Source organism: Platalea leucorodia, assembly GCF_965183815.1.
Source record: "Platalea leucorodia genome assembly, chromosome: 13".
NCBI classification, from domain to species: Eukaryota; Metazoa; Chordata; class Aves; order Pelecaniformes; family Threskiornithidae; genus Platalea; species Platalea leucorodia.
In genome coordinates, this window is record NC_138835.1 from 377,455 (window position 1) to 397,326 (window position 19,872).

A 19,872-nucleotide genomic window follows, 5' to 3' on the forward strand; every position below is an offset into this window, starting at 1 on the left:
AATGTGCTTCATACAGCAACACCCTGCATTTTTGTTTTCTGATGTTGAGCTTGGGTTTTAGCTCTCTTGTAGGGAAGGAAAAGAGTTTTCTTGAGCTAAAAATTAATCCTTGCTCTCCCACTTGCTTTGACTTTGTAGATTGTGTAAACTGCGATTTGGGGAGATAGTCTGTCAAGAAGAGGTTTTTCATGTCACCACTGGGCACCAGCCCCATCTGAAGGGTACTCACCCTGCTACTCCTTCAATCGCATTAGTGATTCACGTACAAATTCCACTGAAGAACGAAGCAACTTAAGAAATCCCATCTTTAACAAATCTCAGTGAGCAGCACTTCAAAAAATTTAAGATGCTAAATCTGCAAACTTCTTAGTCTGCCCTGTACAGTGACAAAGCCTTAGACTGGGAATGCTTAAGGTTATTTCTCTATTCTCTTCCTAGTTCCCAGGCAAGGTGGAAATCCTCCTCCTGGGAAGCAGCTTCGCTCCTCTGCTTCCTCTGGTTAAAGCCTCTTACTTTTTTAAGGCTTTTTCCAAGCTCTACAAAGCAAGTAGCAGACACTACATTCGAGATAAGGGTTTCTACGTTCACTTTTTTAGTTACACATGCAAAATCCTGCTGATCTCCTTTTCAAGATTACCTGGAGAGATAAGACTGAGTTTTACCCCTAGCTTCCCTGCAGGTACTTCTATGTCCATTTTCCCAGTGAGCTTTATTTTCTCTGACACTTTGCCCTGTAGCTTTAGGGCTTTTATCTTGACCTATGATTGCAAAGGACAAAAACATTTTCAGACGTCACACAATTACAGCACACATGACTTCCCTGTCACCAGCTTTTCTCCAAAACAGCTCTCCCACATATCAAAGCCAAAGGACAGCATGAGGCAGATGCTTAATACACAGCTTAGGTCTCATGCTTAGGATGGCAATGACAGTCTCTGAACTTATAAGATACAACTGCTACCTTGAATTGGCCAAAACCCAGTTATTTCATTACATCATTAGTGGTTTATTACTCTTCCAAACATGGAGCAGAATAACCCAATTACAACAGGTACCAGAGTACTCAGTGAGAGAACAGCAGCTCGGCAGGCTGCACCCTCTGCCCAGCCGCCCAGCGAGATATCCTGCCTGCGTCACGCTGCCTCCATAACCGCTGCCCACCTGCAATTCTGCATATTCTCTCCTGTATTTGCCCATTGCTCATGTAGAAACATAGTGTTGGAAAGTATCAGACACTTGTCATCTTTACTTCTCAGACAGTGGCATGCTTTGTTTCAGGCCAGCTTTGACACAATGCAGCAGTGTAGCTTGAACGGAGATTCGAGGATTGTTACCTTGCAGGTGTCTATCTCCAGCTATGGCCTGAACACTGATCTGGTCCATAGTGCAGGGAAGCAGTGATAGGAGAAGGCCGGTGGAAAAGATGCGGCCAGGAGACAGCCAGATTTTAACAAATGTGTAGTCTGCAAAATAAAGGAGATGAATGCAAGAGAAGATGATGATCTGCAGTTGTGTTTTGAAAAGCTTGATAAAATTTAGTTTTCACTTAGGGACTGGAAACTTTACCAGAGGTTTCTCTGAAGAGATTTTATCTTCTGCCTTTATTCATACAGTAGGTAAAAAATAAACAGCAGCTGCAGACAACCTGCTGTAAATGGGAACTTTGCAGCAGAGGCAGCCTCGCTCTTGGCAGCCTGCTCTCGCTGGCCGTAGGCGCAAAGCCTGTGACGCACACATGGCCAACAACAGCGTGCTGCTGCTGAGACAGAGCAGAGACACGAGTCCCGTGCAGGCAGCTACTATCGATCAACTCAAATAAGCTGGGAACCATCGCTTCAAAAACTAGCAGTTCCCTCGGGGCATGGATGAGAAGCATAATGATGGAAGGGGATCAGGAAGTATGGAGACCAGCTGTAGCTGGTCAGACCAAAGGTCCAGCCAGCCTCCTAGTCTGACTTTAAGAGCGCGTGCTCGTGGAAAAATAAAATAGAGCAAGCATGTAGTGATACTTGTCAAATACTTGCATCTTGTAGCAGTTTCCCTTAATTTTCCCAACCTCCAACAATCTGTCGGTCAAAAGACACTTTCTGAACTGGAGGTGTGGTCTTCACTTTGACTTTCTCTTCCGAGAACTGGGCAGTCACCCCTTGCTACCTATACCTTTGGCATCTGCCTTATCCTATGACAAGAAAAGCCAAAGCTTAGCAATGTGTGGGGTGAAGAACCACTTCGTTCCCCACCTTGTATCTGCTGGCTTTGCACAAGATGCCCCAGTCCTTGGCCTGGAAGATGGAGAACAACTGATCCCATTTCCATAACCCACAGCAGTGATGACCTAACAGCTTGTTGCAATTCCCCTTCACGTGCCCCCTTCTGGGCTGATGTGCTCCGGACTATCTGGCCAGTCCTGGTACAGCAGCTTTTTTCTGACCATACTGCTGTTCTCCAAAACTGCTCCGTCCTTTCTGAGACAAGGGGGCTGGCACTATGTCAAACACACGTGGGCGTGCTGTGGATTTACACGGTAGCACAATGAGGTTGCTTTGTTCTCTGTTCCTGATAAACAAGAATTGATTTGCTTTGTTGAAAGCCATGAGCTGACATTTTCACTCATCTCTCGCAATGTTAAGGTGTTATGCCTCTGGGTTATCATCAGCTCTGAGCCTGCCCTTTTATATTGCACTGTAGGATGGTTTTATTCAATGTGCATCACACTTTATGTTTACCCAAAGGCAGATAAAGTTTGCCACTGCACCTTCCATCACTTTTTCCAGATCATTTAAGAGTAGATTTAAGCAGCACAGGTCGCAACACAGATCTCTCGGGTGCTCCTCTAGTAATCTCAAACAACTGTAAGAATAATTGCTGGTTTTATTTTTCCTTTTTTAATCAATGTTTCATCCATGAAAGCACCTCTCCTCTGACCACATGGCCACCTAAGTCCCTTAAAATATATGTCTTAGGTCCCCTTTTGGTAAAGGCTCTTGTCTTTTGGAAATTCCAATAGGCTGCATCAACTGAATTGCCTTTATTTATATGGTTACTGACTCCTTCAAAGAATTCCAGCAGCTCTGCAGAGCAGGACTTCTTCCCTTTACAACAACCATGTGGACCCTTTCCCAATATTTACCCGTGCAATTCATCCACTATACTCCTTACTAGTTTTATCAGTCTGTCTGGTACAGCAGGTCAGTAAATTCCCAGAACTCTTCTGGGATCTGTTTTAAAAATTGTGTTACAGGTGAAGCACTGCAGTCCTTGGGCACCACGGCAGCTTCAACACAGGAGCATAACCTCTCACTTAACACCTCAACTATTTCATCCTTGAACTCATTTAAAACTCCTGGGTTGATACATTCAGTCCTGGCAACTTGCTATAAAACCTTATATTTCAGCGTTTTTACAGCCTCTGCAACAGATACTGCGGTTTAAGGCAGGGTCTCTGCTGACTCCCCACAAAGAGCATTCCAGCACGGTAACCTCTGTGAGCTGCTCTGTGGCACACCTGCGTGCAGAAAAAATTAAATTTAGGTTTTCTGCTATGGCTAGATCTTCCCTGAGTCCTCCCTTTCAGAGCCTGAGCAGCCTTAGCACTCTCCAAACTCTCTCACATGGTTCCATTTCTGATAGGTTTGAAACAGGACTATTATTTTTTTCCCTGTTTGCAAGTAATTTCTCAAAACTCCCTTTTGCCTGCTTTGTTCTGTTCATATACTTAATCTGCTAGATTTTATAACCTTTTCCATTTTCTCCAGCTTTTTGAAAAATGTTTTTTTTGTTTTCAATAGCCTCCATGCCCTTCTGTTTAGTCATGCTGGCTTCCCTGCACCATTTCTCACGTCTGCTGTGATAGATGGTGAGCATTTGCTCTCTGCTTAGCTTGTTTACAATAAGCTTCTCCATTTCTGTGCAGTTGTTCTTTTGAACTTTGAGTGCAAAACCAGTGAAGTTTTTTAATGTTTGTTTGTTTTTTTTTTTCTCCCAAGGATGTTGACCTGGAGCACATTACGGTACCCATCACAGAGCAGCTCTTTGAAGACACTGTTTTGAACACATTTTTCTGGCCTTCTTAGAATCACGTCAATGATGGCTTCTCCTCCCTGGGGCTCCCTAACTTGTTGCTCCATAAACATTTGTGGCTAAAATGGAGTACTGGTGCCATGTCGCACAGCCACATCTGTCTAACTGACACAGGGCAGCTGAAGCTTCCTACCCTTGTCCTGTCTCCTAGCCTTGTAGCTTCTCTGATCACCATCTTGGGCACTCACACAATTACAGACAAAACATAAATTTCTTATTTAGGCCTGGGATTTCAGTCTAAGGGGAATCTAAGTTATTCGCTGACATTAGTTAGAGCCAAATCAGACCAACAAGCTTCCTTTACCATCCACCTGCATCCTCTAACGCCACCTGCATCTACCCTCTCCTTCCTGTACGCTGTATCCAGGCGTTAGTGTTCCACTGTCAGTATCCACCAAGAGGGACCTCAACTCTCTTCTGTGGTCTCAGGCAAGAATACAATAACCACTGACAGAAACAAAACTGAGATTTTGGGTGCAACTCTCGTTACGGATTGGCTCACTTGATGATGAAGTGCTATCGAAAAGAGTGCTTCTCTCGTCCCTCTGCCCTGCCCCATGTCCAGTGAGCTGATGGTCTCATGGAAACCTGTAAGTGGGAGTGCAGGGCTGGGTTCGCTGTCCCACTGCATCAGGAAACCAAAGCAGCCTGCAGCCACAGGATCTCTCATTTGGATGGAAGGTAGGCACTGTGAGCGCACACGCGGTGGCAGAGGCACTGACTTGCCTTAGCTATACTCTTAAAATACACTCTCAGGTAGGGGTCGGGCAGAAGAACAGATGGTAGCCAGAGAAAGGCCATCAATACTACTGGCCATCTCTGAAAGACTGTGATTTTTGCTATATGCCTTATGGTCCCAGCTCCTGAGAATCACTGCTTTTAGTCAAAGCCCTACACTTCAGAAAATGAGATGTGTGTGGACCATAAAGGCTCAGACACCAGAAGGTGATAAGATACAACCCAACAGCAGCTTTAAGACATTTGAGATTAAACACAAGCAGGAACTGCTGGGAGGTATTCCTTGCTGAGGATCTGCAAAAGGTCAGACTAGACTGGGACATCAGACTGGGCCTATTTGGCCTTAACATCTTTGAATGATTCTTAAACTGAGGAGGAAAACACGCACCCAGTTGTGACTGCTAAGGTCTAAATTTACTGTGGGACTGATTATGGGAAGTAGTGGGTGCATGCCCAGGTGGCAAAAGGTTCAAATGGGGGAACCATCTCTGACTGCCACCCTCTGTCTTTGGCCAGAAAGGGAAGCAATGACAGTGCCACTGACAAGTGCCACAGAAAACTTCTCGTATTAAGAAAAAATATTTCTGAGTGAGAGAATGAGGCATCCAGCAGCAGCTCCAGAGGTGCTAATGCCTTGAGCTCCAGAGACTCCCAGGCAGCAAACAGAGGCACGCGGGTGCTGGACTGCGGCACCACAAATTCCAGCCACGCTCCCTCAGCTCCAGGTCAGGGTGTGATCCAGAGCTTAAGTTTTAAAAGTTATTAAAGTCTGAAGTGAAACATTTGTTTCACAGTGGGAATGATTAATGGTGAGAATTCATATTACCAGTGCTTTTCATGACTAATTTATTAAGCTTCTTTTTTGGCATTACCAGATGAGTTTTACTCCCAATGTGAAGCTGCTCAAAGTTCAAAATTAATTCCCTGGAAAAACTGAGAATTGATTTAATTTGGAGACCAACAATAAAGAACATATCTGTGAAATCCCTTCAATTTTTTTTTTTAAATTCAAATCTGGCAGAACAGAACACAGAGCAGCAAGGTGTCTGTTGCTCACATTCTGCTCAAGCTTGTCGAATGTCTGTACTAGTAGAGGGCTAGAAACATCCCAAAAAAACATTCGGCTTAAGGACACTCAGGTCCTTGTTCACCTAAGGCAAAGAAAACTGCCACTGCCACTTTGCTGTGAGGTGGAGGAGATGCAGATTACTCAGGTCAGGTTTTCCCCTTTTTCAGCGATAGTGTAGCTACAGCTATTATTTACTTTATGTTGTCTTTGCCAGTCTTGGCAAAGGTGGATAACAATTGTAGCACGCTCCTGGGGCAACCTATCATAGCTACTAACCACGGAGAGATGAAAGTAGAGATTCTGTTGTCTTACTCTTTGCAACATCTGCCCTCAAATTTCTACACATTACTAAACCAACAACACCATGCCTATAAGTGAAGACAAAAATATTCTAAGACTGTAAAACATCACCATCTGGTAACTCTTACCATTACAGCACCACAGACCTTAATGCAGTTGGTAGGTAAGTGCTTACCACGTCCTCTCTGTGCAAAATTATTTTGGAAACAGTAGAGCTGAAGGAGACGGCTGCGTGGGAAGCAAGCCTAAATCAGATTTAAAGCAACATCTTGAACTAAATTATTCATTTCCATACAGAGCAGAAATTTATTAATAGAAAACACAATATGAGCTATGCAAGCAGGCAATGGTTTCTAGTACTTTGTGTAATTGGATTAAGTCTTAAATTAGAGAAATGCTGGGTGAGAATCAAGAGCAGCAGAAGGAGGAGGTGTGTAATCTGGTTACACGAACACAAACGCATCAGGAGACAAAGGTGCTGCTGGGCTATCCCCAACCTATTGTTGTATATACAAACAAAAGCCTTTGTGTGTTCCTGTTCCAAGGGCACGTGATGCTGCAGGACAGATGTAGTGCATATCTGTAACCCTTTCTAATGCTCTGTGTCAGCCAGAGAGAAATGGCAAGTGGCCTCTAAAACACAGATTCTGCCAGAGAACGGCTACTGGCTCTGCAGCCAAATGAACTGAAGTCGAGTGACCTACCACAGGAGCACAGCTGAGAGGTTGGGTTTGTGCTCCCAAGTCAGAGATCACGAACTCCTACAACCACACAATATTGAGACCGATAAGCAATTAATGACAACACCTACATGTCGGAGATGGAGCAAGATGTACTGCTCTATCTCCTGCCCTGCCCATGTGCTACAAGAAGCAGTTAAAGCCACAACTTTCTTGCACTCCAGCCAAGTATCCAATGTCACGAGGCACCCAGCACAGACTTAGGAATACGTGGTGCTTCCTACTTCTGCTTGGAGGGTAAATCCCCTCTTCCCCAGCTAATCCAGGGAACTGGACCTGCCTAGATCTATAATAGTGCAGGGTGAATTAAACCACTTGCAGATCAGCTCTCATCTGCACAAGTCTGGCAGTGGGTTGTTTTTTTCCAGCACTCTGCACCACTATTTTAAGTCAGTAGATTATCCGGTTGCAGCCCATGGGGAAGGCTGCAACCAGAAGAGGCTGATACTTCCAGCGCTCTTCCATCCCCTGGACAGGGGGTCAAGGTACCGCAACCTGCAGACACACAGCCTTTGTAAACCTGAATCCTACACAAGGAAGATCTGAATGTGCTAATACACAGGCAAGTCTAAAAATATTTTGTGTGGCTGCTAGACCCCAGATCACATTAACCTCTAAAGGCAAACTGGAAGATAGGCCAGGGGCCCTGTTTCCAGCCAAGGACAGTCCACCTGCTGACGTGATGTGCCAAACTACATTTTGGTATCTTGCTGAAGACCATGAACATCTTAAAATCTCCTTAAGAGGAGAAAGCAGGGCCATGTTGTGTGTCTCCAAACCTTCAATGTCCCTGGGAACTAGAACTGAGTCTAACTGCATTGAGTTATAACTATTTTGCAATTACTCACAGCTGCTCTGAAATACCATTAATGGGTGTTGCATAACATGGAAACAGATCAGTCACTGTTAGCGGAAAGGCACCATTCATTTTTCTGAAGGCAGGAAGGAGGCAAATCCCTTTCTCAACCTAAAGCGCATACATTTGCTTTGCTCTAAGAGCTCACTGACAAGAACAAAAAAAGCAGAGGAGCTTCAAATACCGCATCTGCATAATCAGCCTCTTTAGCACACTGTTGTCACAAGCATAGAGAAAGCAAAAGTAATGTTTAAGCAAACCCCATGGAAGGATTGTGCTCATACGTTTAAAAATAAAAATCCTGTTTCAGTCCAAGTCCAGCTAGGAAAAGCTTTCCAGAACTCAGCACTGCAGTTTTACAGAAAAGAGTTTTTAGGTGGAAAGCCAGTGATGGGAGGAATGAGAGGAAGAGCTTCCCAAGAAATAAGAATAATGAAAAAAATTTTCCAAAATAAAATTCTATTTTAATCATTTTTACCTTTATAGCATTTGTTGATATGATGTCAGCAGAAGTGAAAACCAGTACTTTAGTGGTGACACTAGTTTTAGTAAGATTAGGGGCAGCTCCTAATTTAATAGACATTAAAAAAAACTTGCTTTCTAGATCAAAACATCTTCTGTGTTGTAATTAATTTCACTCTAGCACTTTGAACAAGAGAACAAAAGAACTCGCTGTACAAATCAGAAGAACAGTGGTCCTCAACATGCTAGGCAAAACGTTTCAATGCTGGCGAGAACAGCTCCCCTGTTACTCATAGAAAGAAAGCGAACCCTTCCTCAACGTGCTAATGTTCCATGTTATTTCATTACAATAAACAGAAGATGCTTTAAAACATCTTGTATTCAACACCACTGTGTAGCAATCACAAGCTGGCTTTAATGATTTCATTGAAAAATGAACACAGTTTCGATTCAACATCTATGACATCAGCAAATGCACGTGATGGGGTATTTCAATAACCTCTCAATAGCAGAATACCATCTCCTACTGCACAGCAAGCAAAAATAAAGCAAAGAGACTGGGCAAGGATAAGCAAACTTTAAAAAATGCAGATTGAAAAGCTTCAAACAAATGTACTTGTGGAAGAACTTCTCCAAAACTGAATCAGTAGAAACATGGGCTTATTGAAAAGTTATACTTTCAGTGAAAAAAGTGGCAAAAAATTCCTCATTGAGGTCTGTCGTTAACTCTTCAAACATTTTGCTGCGTTCTACTCTGGGCACAGGCAACATTGAGTAACGCTACATTTTCAATTAATTCCAGCAATGCCTAGCAAGTTGTTGTACAGGGAAACTTTCATTTCGTTCCTCCATGGGTTTATGCATGTCTTGTCTTTTCCGTTACAGCTGAACTCTGCATGTCCTGGACTGACTTACTCCCACCTCTTCCACAATACCTTGTGAGCTTTCTGCAAATACCCTGCCAAATCCCAGACCCATCTCCACGCCCCAGGTCCTCTGCTGCATGGTGTGTGCTGGAGAGCAAAACACTTCTCTCCCTTCGCGTGGGTGGGAGGCAGCAGAGGGGAAGTACTAGCTACAGATCAGATCAAATGCTGACTTACGTCAGACTGAAACATAATGCAGATTTATTTGGATAGTTTTACAAATATATCAGCATATTCCTTCATTGGTATTTAAAGCAAATCACCTGGAAAAAGGGGAGAGATTTAGGCTAACACAGAACACCTACTTCTCAAAGCAGCTGAAGAGGGTCTGCAGATAATAATAAAAGCACAAGCACGGCTCTATTAACTGTGTAGGTCACCACACCATCTGTCCATCAGCAACCCAGACCACTTAATCCACCATCTGCCCGCAAACATTAGAAGAAGCCAAGCCTAGATTTCATTAGGGTTCATATAGCTTTCAAGTAAAATGTAGGTCTCAGATTTAGGTTAATACATTTTATTTCTGAGAATAACCTAGATTCATATTGATAAAGATCCCTAAGCCATGATGCTAGCCCTCCTTTTTATCTCCACTGCAAACAGTTATTAGATCACGTGGGGGTTGCTTCAACTGATGCCCAGGCAATCTGTTATTTGTCAGGGTTAATTGCAGTTGCTTGTAGATGAACAGTTTAAGAAAACCAGGGCACCTGTATCTGAAAGTCAGCTGTATCAGAAAAGCTAAAAGCTTCTTCATACCACATTAACCCAGAGTAACAAATTTCAGAAGCAAGAGGATGCTTGCTCTGTTGACTCCGCCCAGATCTGATCCTGGCAAGTTATTCAAAACTAAAAACAAACACACTGGGAAATTAATAGAAATTCACAATGGCATCACCCATTTTCCCCAAAGGAAGAAAGGATCTTACAAACCTTAAATATGCACATTACCTTGAAAAGTAACATGCCAAAGCTTTACAGAAACCAGTGTGCCTAACCTAACCACAGGATGAATAAATACTGATGCTGGCTGTGTGTGTATCCAAGGCAGAGCTCTGCAGGGGCATCGGTCAGTCCTGGAAGGAGCTGGGATGGACTTACAGCAAATCACCTCATGGCCGAGGGCACAGAATAACACAGGCTGAAATAATACAGGACTCACCCCAGTATGTCAGTGTACCGGAGAGCTCAAGCTGAACCTGCACTATCAACAGCGCTGCCACGAGTGCTAACACAGGGCAGCCCTCCCCTCGCCCCGCTGGCTGCAGCCTTGCAAGCACAGCACAGGATGTGGTCAGCCCCAGGCAAAGCCACAGCTTTATCTCAATTTACAACAGCTTTTTTGGTATTCCTGGAAAAATAAAAAGGTCTGAAATGCAGGTCTTGCATCACTGATGCCATGCCCTCATACTGCAAACACTACACTGTATAAGATAATATCATCCATCCCACAAACCCCCTAAATTTTGTCTTAAAACCCACCAGGTCCCTTGCAGATGTTACTGCTATCGGAAGGCAGTCAAGAACTTCACTGCACTGTAACTGGAAATGATCTTCCAGTTATCGGCCTTCATGAATTTGTGGCCAGTTTTTCCAGTTATTATAAAATTGAGATCCTCCCCAAGGCTATTCCTCCCTGTGAAATTCTGGACAAGTTAAATGCCCACCTCAGCCTACGTGCTTTTAAGTCTCTCTTTACAAAACAGGATCTCCCTTCCTCTCAAAGCCCTAGCAAACTTCTTCACTTTGAACTTCCCTTTCTCAAACATTGGTAAGTAAAGACACACCAATTTTGCAGAGGCCTGAATGCGGCAGCTGGATGTGCTTTGCCAGATTAAAAAGCAGCAGTAATTTTTCACAGGACAACAGAAGAGCTCAACCTCCAAGTTTACGTACTGTTCCTGTTATTAGCAACTGAGGCAGAAAATCCAAGAACCCAACACACCATCTATCCTCTCTGTCAGATTTCAAACAGAGACTTAATCCAGGCCTTTGGGGGTACTTTCCAGGTAGGACGGGGGGCCAAGCCAGGCATGCCCTGACACCACACCTTGTACGGAGAGATGCTGGAGGAAGGTGAGGCTGGGACATTTACAGTCAAAAAAGACACTGTGTTAACTTCTTGCTAAAAAAAAATATTCTAAATGAATTACCAAGAGGGCTCCTGGAACGAACATCTTGTCTCCTGCCCAACTGTTGCCATGGCCACCAGCTCACTGCTGATCTAAATCAAAGCACAGAGAAGCAACAAGCACGTCCTTCCCTGGCCCAGCGCTCCCGAGAGCCCCTCTCCCTGGCTGCGGGGCCACTGGCAGCTCTTCCCGCAGCTCAGCCCCGGGGCAGACAGGGAGCCGACACAAGGACGGCACCGGGACATGCGGAGCGCACAGGAGTCAGTGGTTGCACCAGCCTGTTTCTTTGGGGCTCGCATAGCTTCGGATTTCGGGTGTTCTTTAAAGAAGGGCGCAAAGAGGCTTTCCTTGTAGAGGGAAAGCATAGAGTGAAAAGGCAGCAGCAATGCACAGCTCTGTTACAGGGACTCCTTCCTACCTTCCCACTCTGTTGCAGCTCTGAAGACCGTACCTGCTCACAGACAGGCAGGGCACGGGAGAACCCAGAGCTTTGTTGGGTCATTAGAGAATCTGCAGTGAAGGCTAATGCGCTCAGATGCTCAGGCACTGTATTTATATTCTTTTCAATCATGGCAGACAGGCCCCAATAGGCAGCGCCTGTACTCCCTAACGCTCTTACTCAAAAGTATCGCATCTATTTTTACTCATTCCCCATCCAACATGGGAGCACACTGTACCTCTGGCAGAGACAGAGAAGATGCAGAAAGACAGAAAGAGACAAGACGGTACAGGGAAATGTTTTAAACACATTATCTACCTTTATTAAAACAGAAAAATCATTGCCTAACACCGTCGCTGCTTCTAAGACTGGATGCTAAAGTTACAACATGCTAAGATTAGTAATTTTTATACTTACAGGCTTTAGGATAACACTAAAACTCACAATGAATCAAGCTAAAGCAGTACAGCGACATGTGCCTGCCCAGATGGGGTGTACTTTCAGTGTTTGTTATCAAGAGACGGAAAAAATACAAACCACCTTCTTAGGACTGTATTTATTATATTCCTGTTCTGCACAGGCTTGCAGAAGGTCTTCTGGAATCATCTACATCAACACACTTTCATTAAAAGCCATCACGTGATGTTGACAGCTCTACCCCCTAGCCGCACCACTGGTGTAATACAGCAGCGAGAGCCTGTCCTGTGCTAAGCAGAACACTACAGACACAGCAGCCTCCTGCAGCTGAAGAGAAAGAAAAGCTGCTGGCTGCATATCAGCATGCTGAGTGGGAAGTCAGCGAGGTAATCCAGCACCGTAAATGAGCCTGTGCTCTACAAACGCACCCCATAATCTCAGTGCTCTGCTCTGCCAAACAAAGAACGTGTCCTCTGTCTTGGATGCTCGTGGTGCCACTGCTCCTCTAAAAGGATTATTCCTATAGCAACCAGAGCGATCAGACTCTTCTCCGCACTACTCTGTCAGGTGAATAACCTCCCAGAAAATGACCATGGCTTTGTCATGACCAAGGCCCAGCAAAGCAGGGGTGCTGTACCTGGTGGTGCCTGGTGACTTCCGTCTCTTCTCAACACAAAGAGACAGAGCATGCAGGCTCCTCCTTTCCTAGCCACTGAACCAGATGGGATGTGACAGAGCTGCAGCTCTTCAGCATATTGCGTGTCTCAAAGAAACTGGTTTTCAGGAGACCAGCCAACCTGTGAGATGTTGCGGAGCCTCAGAAGAGCAGTCTAGATCTGCACCTCAGAACAATGTGCCCTGCACGAAAGGCTGAAGGGCAATTTCTGCCAACTGGACATATTCAAGTTCTTATTGATTAAACCTGAACAGGAGTTAAAATTAAGATACAGAGCTTTTTCATCTCTCTCTCTCAGCGTTACTGATGGGCCATGGGGAGTCTGCCCACAGATCTTTGTCTTCTGCACGTCTTACCTGACAGTCGAAGTCCTGGAAGTTGCGAGCTGCATTCTGTTAACAAAAACCAGAAAAAAAAAATAAAATAAAAAAAAAGTTCAGCACAGTACCCCAGAACACCCCCAACATCATCGTGAAAGTTCCCCTCAGAGACCTCTGCTTCAGCACTGTCCAGCCTGACTGCAGTCAGGACAGCAGCGAAACGTGAGACCCATACAAGAAAAATCCATGCAAGTTCTGCCTGTTACTATACGGCAAGTTTGCTGGGCGCTGTCCCAAGGCTGCCAACTAAGGAGAGTACCTGTGGACACAGCTGAGAGTTGAGAGCACTCGAGCAGGGACAGATGCACATAGGAAGGACTCTGACCAAAGTCAGGCTGGCTATGAGGTTGGGTTTTGTCTGGTCCTGGTGCCCATTATCAATTTGAATGCAAAACTCTTGAAAGGACTACCACTAGGATCTCACATAACGAGTGCAAGAAAACAAGCTAGGCAGCCAGGTACTCTGCAGTAACTGCTGTATGCGGGGTATTGTTCCACAGCAATCGCAGTGACCTGTAAGCTACTGAAACCAGAGGGCGTGGGAACTGGGCTCAGCAATTCACAACTGACTTTCCCAGAGGGTGACACCACGCATGCAGGCGAGCATAGCAAGTACAGCACACATTTGGTATACTGCAAGTTCGAAGGTCTGCAGTAACTTGTCCGTATGCCCACGTGCTTTGTAAGACTCTGGCTCTGACCACAGAGTAGGTTACGCTACTGAGTGCTGTCAAATGCTGCAAAAGGCTGAGCAAATCATTTGAGACAGCATTCTAGCTCACGTGTTTTAGGCATAGCACCTTAGTGCTAAAATTACAACTAGGATCATATATGCACACCAGGAACACCCCAAACGTTTCTTCTGGCTGAGCACCCTAACTCCTCTCCACATGCAAACAAGTGGCCCTGCTTTCCTCCCCCCAAAGCTTTGCCACGTTAGCAAGAACACTGGTTGCTACCTATGTTCTTCAGAGACGTTTGAGATGTTTGCAAATCTGTTTTAAAAATTCCCGCTGGTTGAACTGTGTCAATGTTTTGAACGCGATGTGCCACAAAGGACCAAATCCTCAGGATGGGGAAAAAGAAAATAAAAAGTAGCCCCCTCTTATTTCGGTTTGAGATCCTGAAGTTAGTTGAGATTTCTGAAAACTCTGTCTATGCCTCTTTCCCTGCTTTGTTAAATACAGCCAGTAGAGCCTTCTCATCTACCTGGTTGTAAAGAAGGGTAAATTCAGCCATCCAATGCCACAGTGATTAAGGACTGTAAAAAAGCCTATGAAGAAATGAGAAACTTCTGTACCCAGCACTGGACTTAGATGGTGCATGCTAAGTAAAGAAAAGGCTGATCTGAATTAGTACTGAGAAAAGCAAGATTCCCCGGACGGGGAGCGGGGAGGAAACGACACAAAGCGAAGAATGAGGGTCTGCAACTGTGTTGCTTGTCGTCAGGGTATACCACCATGCACAACGAGCATTAGTGCTGACGTGTCCCGACTCCTGGATACTTGATTTTAACACACCAAAATCTGACTTTAAACCATTACTCTATTCATTGTCTTAACTTGAGAAAGTCTAAGATTAAGGCATGTTTTTTCAGTCTTCTTGAAGGTATGATGGCTGCACCTCAAAGGCAAAGAGCTAGCTGGAATGACCCGCTCCAGCCTAAGGGCTGTCCATTGAATCTCCTGAATTAAGCTGTTGCATTTCAGTAACTTTTCACTGAGGCTATATTAATAGGATTCAAAGGTGCCACAATATGGACCAGCCAGAATAATAAAGTGTCATTGGGACAAGTTTTCTGATCAGGTTACAGGCAATACTCTCTTTTTCTCTCTCTTTCAACTAAATGGGAACATTTGTAGTTGATTTTCTTTCCCAGTATAAAGTCACTGCATTTCAGTGAGCCTGAATGAGGTGAACATATATAATCTAATGTATTTTGCTTCCCTGCACTTGCTATTAGGCTTAAGTTACACACAAACATAAGAGCATTCGTATTCTTCAAAAGTCAGGCTTGTAATTTTTTGCTGATTTAGATTTGAGACAAAACAAAGCCACGACTCAGTGGTCCCCAGTGGCATTTCCTACAGTTCAGAGAAGTGAACAAGGTATGACCCATTTCCCAGGCAATCCCACTGGTTTTAAAGTTTGAGACACCAGAGCTCCTTTTCTCTGTACAGCAGCCTGTGGATCTGAAGAGTTCATGAGCACTCACCCATTAGCACCTTAAGAGTCTTACTGTACTATTTCTGGCCATTAATCCACGCTGGCTCAAACTCCTACATCTAAAGTGGGTTGGTCAGTAAATATCTCAGTGAACTGCCAGCTCGACACTTTTTGGACTCTGATAGGCTGCACAGGAACACCACGTTATGGCATAACACCCATATGCTCCATAAACTATGTCTAAAAAGCACATGTGCATTATTTCAAGCTTGAAAGCATTAATAAGGGCCAGACCTCAGAGATGGTAGTTTATCTCTCATTTTGAAGTCATAAACAGCTTTCAAGGCCTTTCTGTATTTTTATCTGCCGGTCTACACCAATTTTGTTCTTCCAAGGCTCACCCTTCCTGGAAACATTTTTAAAAGTTATGTTTAAGCTATAGTGGAAGCCTAGTAGTCAGCACTAGACTGTAAGAATAGGCAGCTGGATGGCAGATTTCAGCTGAATTTTTAGATTTTACAGATACTAAACAGATATGCTAGCACACTGCAGAAATAAGCAAACACTAAGCAGCACAGACCAAAACAAGCAGAATTTCAGAGATTTCACCCATTTTGGGTAGGAGCCTGCACTAGGCAGTGCAGTCTTCCACAAGCAAACAGTGAGTGGACAAAGTACTATATCCCTTTGGCAGCACAAGCTAGTTCTTGATGTCAGCCATTAAACAGCAAAGCATTGGGAACTGCCTCACATACCATCAAAGTTGGCTGTTAGGTATGGATAGTGACCAAACCACATTGCTCATAATGACAATTTGCAGATGCAAGATTCTACATCTTGTTGGGATGGCCCATACTGACTTAGGCACTCAGAGCAACAGTTTGTGGCCGAATCCAGCGAGGCTAGGGCTTTCCTAAAGCCCAGATGGCCCTCCTCCAGCGCACAGAAGACAGAGTGAAAGCCTTAAACAGCTGCTATAATACAAGGATTTTTCCAAAGTTTCAGTATTGCATGAATCTGGACTGCTCCAGCTAGGCTCTGTAGATATTAAAAGGAAATGGCTCTCCATTACTAAATCCAGGGAGACAGGGTTGTTATAGGGGTCAAAACACAAAAGGATAATGTAAGACAAAAGATTTTAAACAAAAAAGTGAAAAAAACAAAATGGAATACGATCCAAGGTTTCTCTAACAAGCATGAACTTATCAGAGGTTCTACAGCTCCGCCAGGTCAGGAACGGTATCACCTTTCCAATTTCTGCCCTGCCTTTGTAAATCCTCAGTACAGGCATGACATACTGTTTGGCTGGGACACACACTTAGCTGACCTGTGGTGGTCTGTCTTTCCCTGAGACTTTGGAAAAGTATGTGGTGGTGGATTATCAGAGTGGGGAAGCATTGACTGTTTTTCAGTACTTAAGGTACTTCAAGCTGTGAATAGATTCTGGCAATCAGGGCTTCTTGCCAGACATAAAGTCAGCCAGAGGACGCCTGTGAGAGCAAAGGAGAAGCTAACATTACCTTATCATTCAGGAGTGGTTTGATCTCTGTCAACTGAACATCCTGTAGTTCGTCCATGGTGCTGTAAGTGGAGACAATTAATCCTCAGAGCAGCAAACAGGTGATTCTGAAACAAAGGCATATTGTTAGAAACAGTATTACAAGAGATGCTAGCCAAAGAAAGCTTCAGGATCTTTCATTAGACTTGTATATGCTCAAACGGAAGCCTGAAAGAAGCTGGTTCTCAGTGCAACACAAAGCACCTGTAACTGTAGAAGGCAAACAGCCACGCTTGCACTGAGTATGTCAGTTATGTTACTCCTTACCCTGCACATTGCTTTGCCCACTGAAAGCTGACCCTGAAAGCTCAAGCCTTTCTACTCAGAAACTCTGGATCCACTTCCATGCATTGCTGGTACTTCAGCCACAGTCTGCCTGGAAATGAACTGGAAATGACTGGATCAGCAGAGTGAAAAAACTGCATTCAATATGCGGGAATACTGACATCTCACTGCCATGCCTGACACACCTTAACCACAGCATCCAGCCACTAAAGACCTGGCTGTGCCTGTAACCCACGAGACATGCAGCCAACACTGCATTTGCACATGGGAGACAGAGGTGCGGAGATCCAAGTACCTTGTTTGCAGAACATAAGACAGCCCAGAACCCAAGGCAGCTCTTGTTTTATGAGGTGGGATATAAAAATGGCCCCTAGATAATCTTGGTCCAGTTGAACATGTGCAGGGTAGCACTGTTAACTGTGCAGCCCAAACAATCATTCTCCATCAGGTGGTGCAGAGTCATCAAAGGAAAGTAAAAACATGTAATCAACAGTATGTGAGGTTGCCATATGTCTATGGGAAATCACTGCTGCCACAGAGTCAGGGAAGAAATCTTCTAGTATAAATACGAGGACAGAGGAAAAATATGGCAGAGTTTACCAGGGATTTAGTTTTTATTCTAGAGGCTCTACCTGTGTTTCTAGACAGGAGAATTTCTAGAGCAGGCAGTTGCAGCAATTTGAAGAAGGCTCTGGCAATAGGAGGTAATCATGCTGATGGTGCAGATTATTTGGTTTTTCAAGAAAACCATACATATTACTGCAGATGAAATAAAAGAAGTCATGGACATAAGTAGGGACAGGAATAGGCATGTGGTGGGCTTCCTGGGCGTTAGCTGAGTGTGCTAGAAAAAGACTCTCAAACACTGTCACAAATCAAATTCTTTGTCCAAGATAATATTCTGCTGCTAACCACAGAAGAAAAAAAGTGGAAAAAGAGTACTGCAACTGCGCTTCTTCAGCCACCTTAATTCCACGCATACACGCACTGCCGTGGGAAGGAGGGGTTCCCCTCACCCCAGGCGCCGTGCAAAGCTGCGCATTCTTGTCACCCACCTTTGTGCCAGGACTAATGCTGGTGTGGCTGAAGCCAGTCTGGCACAAAACAAATCATAATGCCTTTTCCCTCTGAAAATCAGCCATAGCAACTCCCCTGTCTTTTAGCTCCTTTGCTTCGGGAAACTTGAAATTAATCATCTTTTTCAGATTCTTTTGCTGTAAAACACATCAGTTGTGAGACCTCCAAGAAACCAGTTAACTTACAGGTAACATCCCCTTTACCCCATAATGAATTTTTATTCAGAAGAGCAGTAAGAGTCATTATATAATGCACTGTAAGCCCCAGAGGAAGAGCTAGTTACTGCAATTCTGATAAAGCGCCATGGAGACCAAAAAATATTTTCTATTAAGGAATTACAATTTCTGTATACACTGGAACTGATTTAAGAGCTCAGCATCTACCAGGTTCTCTCCAAAACAGCATCCCACAAGGTTACGGACACCAAAAGAGTTTCAAACAAGCCTCACAAAGCTTATCTGCAGCAGGTGACAGACAGTACTAGAACCACCACCTTACTACCCAGAGAGCTTATTCCTCTCATATGCTCCTTTGAAAAGACACCCACTGGACCTGATGGCAGGCAGGAAGGTGGTGCTTATTCTTGGGGTCACCCAAGAGACCAAGAAGTTGTCCACTCTACCCAAAGGGATTAAAAAAACCGTGCACACACCAGTCACCTTTCTCTGTGGGTTTTTATACACAAGGGAGTAGTAAGTTACACTTGCTTTGTGGTTCGTGAGTCTTAGGCTCACACCTAGCTTTTTTTGCTAAACCAGGTCTACACTGAAGCAGGGCATCTAATAATCACTCTCTACCAAGCTTTGACTGACCAAAAAACAACTCAGAGCACCAATTGCTCTGCGTTAGATTGCTCAAAGACGCTTTTGCTAAAGCTTTGCAGATATTCCTCCTAGTTTCCCCTGAGCTATACAAACAGCAACAACTCCCAGGGAGCCCTGGGATGCATCCTGCACGAAGCTACCCGGGGACATCGTTTGCTGCTGATACAAGCATGCCAGTCCATGAAGTATGTAAAGTCTAGAGAGAGGGAGACAGACACATTTCGTAAATCCCATGCACCACTTTGTTAATCATTTGTTATACAAGAATAATAAAAAACTAAGCAGGTGTTCAAAGCAAGGATTATCAAATGCTTTTATCTCATCAACCTCGATTTCATACTTGGTCCCTAGATGCAACTACAGTGCACACAATAAACAACATCACTCTGAAATTAATCTGATGCTTATCTTCTTGGTCCACTATTGCTCCAAATACTGTTTTGGGGAAGGGGGAGTCTCTAGGAGCTAAGGCAACAAACTGCTGTGTTATACCTGCACTGCATGTTTCTCCTTTGTGAAAGCAAGCTGGGCAGCAACAAGAAGGCTGCTCTTTGGGATGCTGGGCTCAGAATTAGGTGAAACTTCCTTGAGAGAGAAGAGACCACCTTCCTTAACACCAACAGGGCTCATGTAGCTGGGAAAACTTCTGCAGGGGAGCACGCAGGAAAAGTAAGACACAGGCTCTGCAATAAGCCTGCAGCACAGTCAGCCTGGGAGACTCTTCGGCTTGGAGCAGACCCTCGC

General features: G+C 44.4%; 1 protein-coding gene across 2 annotated transcripts in view; it reads right to left on the reverse strand.

The window, feature by feature from the left end:
• Window positions 1–19,872, reverse strand: part of NDRG3 (NDRG family member 3) — a 60,034-nt gene that overhangs the window by 17,034 nt on the left and 23,128 nt on the right. The window contains exons 2-3 of one of the 2 annotated variants that reach the window (XM_082326021.1): window positions 16,905–17,010; window positions 13,195–13,230 (exon numbers count right to left, since the gene is read on the reverse strand). In XM_082326021.1, the coding sequence (XP_082182147.1) occupies window positions 13,195–13,230; window positions 16,905–16,961 (93 nt within the window). In that variant the 5' untranslated portion in view covers window positions 16,962–17,010. Of the gene's footprint in view, window positions 1–1,334; window positions 1,406–13,194; window positions 13,231–16,904; window positions 17,011–19,872 lie in introns of those variants that run through there. The other variant, XM_082326022.1, reaches the window with a different exon arrangement.